At 47.1% G+C, this 10,499-nt stretch overlaps 1 protein-coding gene across 1 annotated transcript in view; it reads left to right on the top strand.

The window, feature by feature from the left end:
• The window catches only part of GMCL1 (germ cell-less, spermatogenesis associated 1), a gene marked incomplete at its 5' end in the record, with an annotated part of 17,330 nt that extends 7,383 nt beyond the window's left edge, over positions 1-9,947 (top strand). Inside the window, 5 exons of the mRNA XM_009879150.1 lie at positions 2,837-2,906; positions 7,402-7,477; positions 8,330-8,475; positions 8,671-8,758; positions 9,819-9,947. Coding sequence (XP_009877452.1) covers positions 2,837-2,906; positions 7,402-7,477; positions 8,330-8,475; positions 8,671-8,758; positions 9,819-9,947 — 509 coding nt within the window. The remainder of the gene's footprint in view (positions 1-2,836; positions 2,907-7,401; positions 7,478-8,329; positions 8,476-8,670; positions 8,759-9,818) is intronic.
• Between the last annotated feature and the right edge of the window lie 552 nt (positions 9,948-10,499).

The raw sequence follows: 10,499 nt of genomic DNA, 5'->3' as shown, positions 1-10,499 counted from the left end.
TCCCCTCTCAGCCGTCTCCTTTCCAGGCTGAACAGCCCCAGGTCTCTCCGTCTCTCTTCCCAGCAGAGATGTTCAGTCCCTTGATCCCCCTCGCAGCTCTGAACTCAGTCGGCCTCTCGGGTTTCCTGCAGCTGAAATGGAGTGTTCTCCCTGCTCCCTGGTCTGGTTTAAGTTCACACCTTCACAGGCAGAGAAGGGGCTGCCTTAGGCTCCACGAAGCGCGATCCGAAGGAGCTGGGTTATCCTGTGCTCACAACTCCCGGGTGAAAGCGCTTCGCTGCGAACAGCAGGTGGAGGCAGCGCTTTGTGCAGTGTCAGCGAGACGTGGCGGGGAAGGCTCCGGTCGGTGATGTCCAGAAGCCAGGGCGGGCTTTGACCTTGAGCGAGTTGATAACGTTTTATGTTACGCATAAAAGTCCGGGAAGAAGAGATCTGATCTTTGAGAAGTGATATTTTATAGGCTTAAGTGATGTGTAAAGTAAATATAAGGCATCATATTGGTACAGATGATAATCAAAGTGCAAAGGCATCTTCATTCTGTAACAAAAAGTAAAATAACTCTGGGTGAATGCCCCTCTAGATCCTTAACTGAGTTGATGACACAGGAGAACTGGGGATTATTTCCATGTGCAGTAGCTTTGTGGGCATGTGACTAAGATGTTGCAAACTAGAAACTTTCTGGTTCTACGTTTAATTTTCTTCTCTTAACGTCAATGCTGTTGTGACTTATCAGAACTGTGAGGTGCAGCCTTTTCTTGGTGTTCTTCAGTGGTTAAAATTTATGTCTGTGCTCAAATCCAGAAGCCTCCCATCCGTGCAGGTCAGAGGAACAACGTCTCTTAAAATCATTACAAGATTAATTGCAACTTCCAGGCCAATTTGCTTGTGCTCATTGAAAACTAAAAAAAAAAATGTGTAATTTTCCCATAGTTCACAAGGTATTGGAGAGCAAAATGTTTACTCTTTCGTACTTGAACAGTTCATGAGCCGTGATAAATCCGAAGCAGGCTTGGCCCCTTTGGAGTCGTACAGGGGAAAAGGTAGCGTGATGGCAATTTTGGAGTGTGTGCTTAGTGCAGGAAGAGTGCCTGAGGTTTATGCTCTACTGCTGCTTATTAATTGAAAATAAAAAATAATAAAAAGCTCCAGTTCTAAGGGAACTGAATGAGTGGGAGAAGAGGAAGAGCATCATGCAGAGAACTCCACACGTGGAATGAAGTGCTGTTAGAGTTTAATACGTCATAGCCCTTGGAATCTGTTGGTTTGTAGCCAAAAGCTGTGTTATGATGAGGAACTTCCGCTCGTTGTTTAATGTTGGTTTGTAGCCAAAAGCTGTGTTACGATGAGGAACTTCCGCTCGTTGTTTAAAAGGAGTTGTACATAAATAGTGCTTTTAAGAAATATTTAGATAAGTATTTTGAATTTTTGTCTGCCAGCATCCAGCGAGGTGGTTGCACAGTGCCTGAGGGGGTCTGCAAACGTGGAGGCAGCTGGGCAGCTTGTGTTGTAGCGTAAACCTTTCAGATTGTTCTAAATTAAATTGTTCCCGAGGAGGTAAAGAACAAAATCATGTTGAATAGTTGAAAGGTGTGGTGGTATATTTTTGAAAATACCCTGTATGCACGTAGCACCTGCAGGAGAAAACTGCAGTTCATAATAGAGCCTGCTCTTGTTTGCAGAGAGAAGGTATAAGAGGCAGAAACGCATCGTCTGTCTGTGAGCAAAGCCTTTGTTATTCAGCTGCAGTTGAAATATGATGCATGAAGTAGATACGTACGTGCGCAGAAGCAGAGAAGATGCTCTGTCTTCTGATTTATTTATCACTTTTTAATTTTTTTTTGTTTATTTTCTTCTAGCGCATTCATTCTCTGTTCCTAACCTGTGTAAATCATTTTTATGCCTGGTTTTTGTGCTTTGGTCAATTCCCCTTTTGGTTCTACCGCAATCCGAACCTGAACTCCGGTGTTAGTAGGGTGAGGGCTGGTTTTCGTTTTTGCAGCTGGGATGTCTGAGGCGAGCTCAGCGCTGTGACCTCTCTCCTCCCTTCTATCGTCTTCATCAACTACCTGGTTTGGTTTTGTGGTCGCGATGGTTCTCACTGTTCCTGCCACCCCAAACCATCCCTCCGTGGAGTTTGTTCCCATCCCTGACCTGGCACACTTGCCCTTGTTCATTACCTTGACTGAGAAGAACTTTACATTCTGTGCTTTGGGTGCCTCTGATCCCTTGTGTGTAGCTGACTGACAAGCTATTCAGTTTTGTTTGGTTTTATCTCTTGGTCGCAACTGTTAAATGGATACAGCCGATAAAATCTTTATGGTGTTCTCAGAAGAAGGCGCGGTTTATGTTTATTTCTCGTAGGGGGCAGTTTCTGTTTGTTTTTTCCATATCTTTCATAAGTCCCCATTTCCTTTCCTCTTCAATTCTGTTTTCTTTTTTCGTTTAACTTGCGTAGAATTCCGCTGGGGGTTCAGGGAACAGCATCTTCTCCCAAGAGCTCGTTAACAAGCTCTGTGGCTTAACACAACCTGACGGGCCGAGAAAATGTGTTGAGTTGCATCACTTCTGGCCGTGGTGAATGCCTGAGAAGATGAATTTAGTCCTGGGTTACTTAGTGTCAGCTCTTGGTTTTTATCTGCGCCTCTTCGCCTGGAGCTGAGGCCTGGAGATGAACACGTGCGTTACCAGGTGGTGGGTTTACAAAGGCTGCCCGCTTAATAAGCGTAACCTTCTTATTTCAATGTGATTTTTATTTCCGTATTTCAAATGTTTGTGAACATCCCCCTTCCCAGCTCCAGAGACACCACCAAGCTTATTTATTTTTTTTCAATTTTAGAATGGCTGTCCTCTGTTTACAAACAGCAGTGGTTTGCCATGCTCAGAGCAGAACAAGACAATGATATTGGGTAGGTATATTACAGGCTTTATTTCTTTCTTTAAATTAGAAACCTTCCTCTCATGTATGTTCTGACATGATTAATTTTTGGAGTTTGCATAAAGAAGAGTGGGGGGAAAAAGCACACCTGAGGGCTTTTAAACTCTGTTGTTCTCTGTGGAGCCGTCTGTTCCCTTGGGCCGGCTGAGCTCCTGCCCTTTAGAGAGTAGAGCTCTAGGAAACCGGAGGGGAATGCTGGGGAGGGATGTCCTGTATTTCCTTTTGTGTTGCTTAATGCCTCTCACACGTTACTTTGCCTTGAAATGTGTGTGGAGGCTGAGAAAGAGTAACTTACTAGCATTCCGTTTTAAGGATGACTATGGGAAGGGGACAGCAGATGGAGAAAGAAGCCTTTTCCGTCCTGTCCCTTCCTCGCTGCGCTCGGGCGGGCAAGAGGTCGTGGTGCGGTGGGACTGACGGTGCCAGCTTAGAAGGCAATTTGTCTTTATTCTGTTTGTTTGTGCAGGAGGAACTCCCCACTAACTTGTTGTTTCTACCTCTCCTGTCTGGTATCCCGGGCAGCGAGCAAGGGCCCGGCACCCGGCGGGGCTTGGCAGCCTCTGACCCGTTTGCCGCCTCCTAATCCCGCAGCCTTTCCCCCACCTGCTCTTTGTATTGGATGGCTCTTTCCACTCTCGGCACCTCCTGCTTTTCCCGGGCCTTGCATCCTTCTCTACCGCTAGCACCCCGTAACCCTCCCGTTTTATATCCTGCCTTTTCTCCTTCCTAGCCCACGTGCCACCTTGTGCTGCTGTTGAGGAAATTCCGTGACAGCTGCCATGCTTCTGTGCCCTTTCAGAGATTCCTGTCTCGCTGTGCTTGCTGTAACCCCTGACTGGTGTCCGTGTCCGTCGCTGGGTGTCTTGAGCCTGTGCCCAAGAAGATTTGGTGATGGCTCGAGCAGCGAGACGTGTGGATCTGGTGTGTGTGTGTGACCACAAGCCGTGTCCCTCCCTTCTGCTTTTTGCTAACGTTGCACTGAGCCAGGTTCCTTCCTCTCTTTCTGAAAGCTGTGGCACAATGCAGCTGGGGGAGTCGTTCCTCTTTTGTCTTCTCTCCTAGTTCTCAGTGTGCTTTTCAGAGAGTGAACATCAGGTCAGGAAGCTGCAAAATGCTCGTTGCTTTTCCAAAACCAATAAAGCAACTTCTTTGTTTTCTTCCATCAGTTCTGCTAGCCCAGCGTTTGCCGTTCGGAAGATGAGCGTGTTCAGTTGCAGCGGTAGGCTTCGTTTATTAATTGCCATCCAAAAAGCCAAAGAACTGCTGTCCTGGGGCAGCATTCAGCAGCAGAGAGCTGCAAATCTTCCTTTCCAGTACATGAGTGTTCCCTCGCTGTGCTCCTCTGGCAGTTCAGGGTTTTCCAGGTGGAGGTTTTGGCTGGATCGTTACTGAACGAGCAGCCACCAGGAGACTTGTCTGTAAATATGCACAGTTCCGTTTTGAAACAGCTTACGTTTTAGCCCCAGCACCCTCTGGCAGTGGCTTCTGCAGCTTAATTGCATATTCTGTAGGAAATATTTCCTTAAGTATTCAATCTGACGTTATCATGTGATAGTGCGAAAAAAAAAAATCCCCCAAACTCTGACTTTGGTCTTAAGAACAGTTAAGGTTGTTAAGAAGTGCTTCTCTCTGCCAATAGTAGTGCTTCTGAAAATGATAGAGATGGGGTGTGCAATTGCAAATCCTTCGGCTCCAAAGCGTTAACGTCGGGTGGTCAGAGCTTGTTTCTTCTGGGGAAGACTTCTCTCATGCTGGTGTTGTTGCTGTAACTGGGAGTAGCTGATGGGATGCTGTGCATTGCCTTCTAGCTCGTGTGGGAGCCGCGGTTCGTGTGAAACTGGTGACCAACACTCTGACCCCAGATAAGACCATGTATTTGCTTATCTTTGCTGTCCCGCGGTGGTTCGCTGTGATACAGAGCTGTCAGCTGCTGGGTACAGACGCTTCTGAGGAAGGAAGCTCTCGCACAAAACTGAAGTGAAGGTGACGGGGACGCCACCAGCTTCCGAGTGAGCGGCTCTCCCATCCCGCGCGGACGATTTCGGCGACTCTTGCAATGAGCAGAGTGTTCTTCCGCGTTTTTGTCGCTTGTCTAATTTTCCCTCTTGCAATATGGGATTGACTTATTTTTGGAGACGGCTAAAAGTGAAGATCTGGGGCAGACAGAGGTTGACTCTTCAGTAAAACCTTGTTTCCCCAAATCTGGCATTGATTGCCAAGCTCTTCCATTAACAGCGTCGGTAAGAAGCGGGCGAGCTGGAGCGTTTCCTCTCGCCTTCTGACTTGTGGGGCGAGGTGGTGTCCAGGTTGCTGCGAGTTCAGTGGCCGATAATGGGCCGATTGTTTCTGAACGCGGCGTTCCCTGGCGCAGCGTGGGAGGGCAGTGGTGGGGGGTGAGCGTGTGGGGCGCTTCCCCGGCTCGGTTGTCATGCCGCTGCTCCGTGGCACGCAGCCTCCGAGAAGAGAAATGTTATTCGAAGGCCTGAGGTCGTTTCTCTGTCTTCTTCTGGCAAGCTGCGGTGCCACCCTGCAGCGAGCTGCCTGTGGTTTGTAACTCATGTCTTCCCTTGGACATGCTGCTCCTCCTTTGTGTTAAAGCCAATATTTTTGGAAGTTTGACCGGCCCGTAGCTGAAAGAAAAGAACTGCGGTTTTGTAAGAGCAGCCTTTTATCCAGATCTGCTGCCCTTCCTCTCACACTTGCCTCCCGCGTCGGTATCTTAACGCATTTTTTCCCTTCGAGGTCAGGCCGCGAGCTTAGCGAGCTGAACAAAACGTGAAGTCCGGCTCCCCGGGGAGCTGAAGTCAGGCTCTATTTTCATACCCCACCTGGTGCAGAGCAGAGTGGCACCGGCTTAGCCGAGGACTGCTGGCACGGCAATTAGATTGCTTCGAAACGCGTGATGTGGTTTGCTCTTTTGATAAGTTTAGAGAGGAGAAGAAAATGTTTCGTTTCTGCTTTACGTAGTTTGCATTTAAAAGGACAAAACATTTTATTCGCTCTTCAGAACTGGAGAATTTGTTTTTAGAGTCATGCTGGAGTTTGTGACTTGGAACCGTGGCTCTCAGGGTTTACTTGTGCTAAACTGGATCACCTTTTTTTGTTGTTTTTTAATTAAACATTTGTTCTGTGGTAGCTGCAAGACACCTTTCGAGTCCTTGACTGGAATCATTTCTACTCTAATATTCTCTTTGGCAGCGTTTAAGAACAAAATAGAATCACTTGACCGGTCGCTAAGCGTACAGTAGCCAGAGCGAAGTGGTTAAAGCTGGAAGTTTTGCTTTTTCTGAGGCTGCTCGAGGAAAGCGGAGTGGGGAATACTAATGGCTGTCTGGACAGGATGTGCTAATGCTTGTGAAATTCATCGCTAATTAAACAGAAATAAATCTTTTATCACCTTTCCTGAATTTAGGTCAGCTACATAACCAGTTCAGCTAGAAGATGTGGAAAAAACCCCACACGGGAGGTTTCTTGGCTGACTTGGCTGGCACGATGAGCTCGTTTGCTTTACTTACTCATAAAACACTTCGTCTTCCAGGATTGGTTTGGTTTTTACAGAAGCGGGGTGAAAACACCAAAGAGTGAGTTTGTTCCTAAAAGCTGTAGCTGCAAGTTCTTGTGAGGGGTGCGTGTGTGCAGCAGGAAGAGAACAGATGCTGCGTTTCTTCTAGCTTGAAGAGCATTGTTTGATATTGCAGATTTATAATTTAACTTGCAGGGGGGGCACTGCCTTTCATCGTGATTTATAACACTCGCGTGAAGCGTTTATCCTTAGTGTAACTCGAGGACTTTCTGGTGGTGGTTGCTTATTTGGTTAATGATGTAATCGTGCCTAAAGTGGAGTAACACACCTCTGGAAAACTGGGACCGATTTTACTTACGCTGGCTCTGCAAGACTTTTTTTCTTTCCATACGTGTTGAAGCACTGGTGGAAATTGCTGGGTGACACGAGTTCACGTTGGTGTAGGATGACAGAAGCGAGAGGCTTCGTGGTCACCGCAGGTAAACTTTTTTTAGACAAGTTGCGTAACGAGCCGCTTGAGCAATCTTCCGCAACGTCTCCGTGGGCGCTTCTTTGTCGGGCGGCTGTTCTGCAGCGTCCTGTTCGCAGCAGCAGTGCTCACGGTTGTGCCTAGCAAGTTGTTGCTGCTGCGTTTTTAAGGGATTTAGGTTGATTTTTTTTTTTTTTAGGAGAATGTATTTCATTGCAACAGCTGTTATTTTCTCATCTGGAAAGTTCTTTTACAAAAACCCTACGTGACTGAGGTGACACAACCTGGTTGGCCTTGCAAGTTTTGGATGTTCGTGGGATAATTTGGGTTGGAAGGGAGGTCGTCTAGTCTAATCTCTGCTCCAAAAGGGCTCAGAGCGGTTTACTCAGGTCTTTTCATCTTCCCCACATTCAAATACCACACAAAGCTGCTTTAAGTGTCCTTAAAGCTGCACCTTTTTCTTCTTTTTCCTAGGCCTCAAGAAATAAATAAAGAGGAACTGGAAGGAAACAGCATGAGGTGTGGTCGCAAACTTGCAAAGGACGGTGATGTAAGTACAGCACGTGGCTGGGTCTGTGCCTGGCTGACATGTCTCAGACATGTCAGGTATTTCCAAAACACGTAGGTCTTACTTGTCAAACTGCATTAAAAAGATGGAATGAAGGCGGTGCATGAAAAGAAATGATTTTGTTCTCCCTAAAAGGATGAAAATGCTTTGCGATGAATAAGGAGGTAGTGATTTAATTGCTCTCTTGCATGGCGAGCGAGCCCCCGTTGGGGAAAAGCTTTTTAGTGTGTGAAAGGAGGGAATGTAGCCGTGACTTGGCATTTGAGACTTGGAAAATACAACCGAGCTCTGAGCACCGATGTCTTCTTAACTTCAAAAGGAGCCTTTCTAGATGTGTAATAGTCCCAGCCACAACCCTGGTGTGTTCCATGTCCCATTTGTCTTTAGGTAACAAGTCTTGTGGGGAAAAAAAAACAGGGAACGTGATTTTTTTTTCACCCCTGAAGTCACTTAACCTAGGGAGGTTGTACTTTGGGGAGTGCTTTGAGCATGAGTAGGCCCCGTGGTTAAGTGCTACTCAAGAAATACAACGTCAGCTCCCAGAACTCAGAAGGATTTTAGATCCACTGGTGTTAAATGGACTTTGGTACGTTTGGGAGGCAGCTGATTCAAAGCTTGTCTCGTGTAGTCATCCGCCCGCGAGGGCTGACCGCCGGAGCAAGCGGTTGCCTACTGAGATGTCTTACATTTCAACTAGGTGTCAGCAAGGATCCTTGGGTCCCCTGACGTCTCCCATTCCCAAGGGCGAGTTGAGGGAGAAGGCGGCGCTTTTCCTTCATCTCGTAGCCCGTTACCCAGACTGGTTTCTTTGCTTTCTTTCCCCATGCTCCTCAGTACTGCTGGCGGTGGACGGGCTTCAACTTCGGCTTCGACCTTCTCGTTACTTACACGAATCGTTACATCGTTTTCAAGCGGAATACCCTGAACCAGCCGTGCAGCGGGTCGGTCAGCCTGCAGCCGAGGAGAAGCATAGCCTTCAGGTAAAGGGGGAGCCAGGAGGCAGCCCCCCGTGGCGAGCGCTCGGATGTCTTACCCTGGTTCTTTCCACCTGTGCTTGTTGCCACCAAGTTAGTTACTTTTGAAAATGTTGCTCTGCCTCTTTGGGAGAAGGTCTTTGTGCTGGAAAAACAGAAGTTATGGGAGATTAAGTAATGGAAGTGTTGTTAAATCCCCAGGTTGCGTCTAGCCTCTTTCGATAGCAGCGGGAAAATCATTTGCAGCAGAACGACGGGGTATCAGCTCCTGACCCTAGAGAAGGACCAGGTACGTTTGTGGCTTTTTGAGCTGTTGAACTTGACTTGTGGAGAGCAAGACGTGAAAAAAACCTCCCGAGAAGTTAACAGTGCTTTTGAAGATGACTTGTTCTTCTTGCTGGGATTGCTTATGTGGAGTTTCAAGTGTTCCTTTCCCAGGTAGGGGAATTAAGCTAATTTATGAAGCGTAACTGAAGTAGGGTAGCTGGGTTGGGAGCAGGGAAGTGAGCACACCTGGTGCTGCTGAAGCTGTCGGTGCAGCGTTCTGCTTGACCACTGCTTGCCCTCCCAGGCTTCCGGCACTGATGCGATTACCCAGCTGAATAATAATCCATCAGACTCCTGCTGATTATTTAGAAGCCAGTTTGGGGGCTTGTTTGGAGACTCTCTTGGGTTGTGAGCTGAGGAGTTGAAAGAACATCTGCCTGTTGTTCAAGGGCGGCGTTTATTACTCTTGAAAAAAAAATAAACACAAGCCTCGGAGAGGAGTGGAAATTCCTTAAGAGAATTGTGCCCATTTCCACCCAGCTGTGACAGCAAAATTTAATGAGGAATGTGAAGAACTTGATGATCAAGTTCTTCAAATCCTAATCAGTGATACGTAGGTGGTGAGTATATAGAAATCTTCTCCTTGCAGCTGCCGTCCTTCTGCTAAGATTCACTTGTGCTGCCCCAAAACCAGTTCCTAGAGTAAAACTGAAAAATTCCTACCGACCAGCTGTAATTTGCTTTAAAGTACAGACTGCTGTGGATTGCCTGCTTGGCTAGATCTCCTGAAACTGCTAGCGGCAGAAAAGTCTTTCTCTCCAGCGTGCTTGACGGTAAAGCTCGCTCAGCCGTTCCTCACACTTCCCTTATCTGTGACGCAGAAGGGCTGGCAGCACTTACCAGCATTAATATTATAAAACATCTGCTTAAAATGAAGGTGAATTACCATCTCTTTTTTTTTACTATCTTCTGCTTTTTAATACCTAGTAATTCAAACGTATAGACTGACTTTATGTCAGCCTTGTGTGCTTTTCGAGGTACTTCCCTCTACCCCCACCAATGCCGCTGCGTTCGCTTTCCAGGAGCAGGTGGTCATGAATTTGGACAGCAGGCTCCTCGTCTTCCCGCTCTACATCTGCTGTAACTTCTTGTACACGTCGCCAGAGAAAAGGGCTGACGGCGAGGCGCCGCTGGATCCTCCGGAAACCTGAGACCTCTTCCCGCGTAGCGCTTCGACAGCTCCGTACGCCGCTTCCAGCCCCGCTGACGCACAAGACAGCGCGACAGGCCTTACACTGTAGCCAATCTCTCTATCCATGGCCTTAGCTCACTCCTATGCATATCTGAAGAGAAGATCAGAAGTTATATAGGCCAAAACTAGTTATCCCATAGCTTTTTGCTTTTTTTTTTTAATTATTATTTCTGTTCTGCATCTTCAGACAGCAGCCATTCCGTGTTGGGCAGATGTTTTCTGGGTGATGTTTTCTGGGCAAAAACTGAGCCAAATTGGAGATAGGGAGTTTGTGTGAATGACATCTTACAAGCCGTCAGGTTCTGAGCACGCGTTGCAGGACGTGTGCTTTTCGTTAGGGTATTTCTGGTGGTGTTTTTAGGGTTTTTTTGTTGTTTAGTAACTGATCTGTAAATACCGGATCTATATTCTGCTCACTTGTGTGGTCTTTTTCCATTAGGGCCAAGTTACATCTGTGTAAATGTTTCCTGTTAACTTCTGTTAGTTATTTAACTGTACAGACTTTCAGACC

The sequence above is a fragment of the Apaloderma vittatum genome, unplaced genomic scaffold (genome assembly GCF_000703405.1).
Source record: "Apaloderma vittatum isolate BGI_N311 unplaced genomic scaffold, ASM70340v1 scaffold37861, whole genome shotgun sequence".
In the NCBI taxonomy this organism is placed as follows: Eukaryota; Metazoa; Chordata; class Aves; order Trogoniformes; family Trogonidae; genus Apaloderma; species Apaloderma vittatum.
Note: the sequence above shows the minus strand (reverse complement) of the source record. Positions and strands in the feature narration are given on the sequence as shown.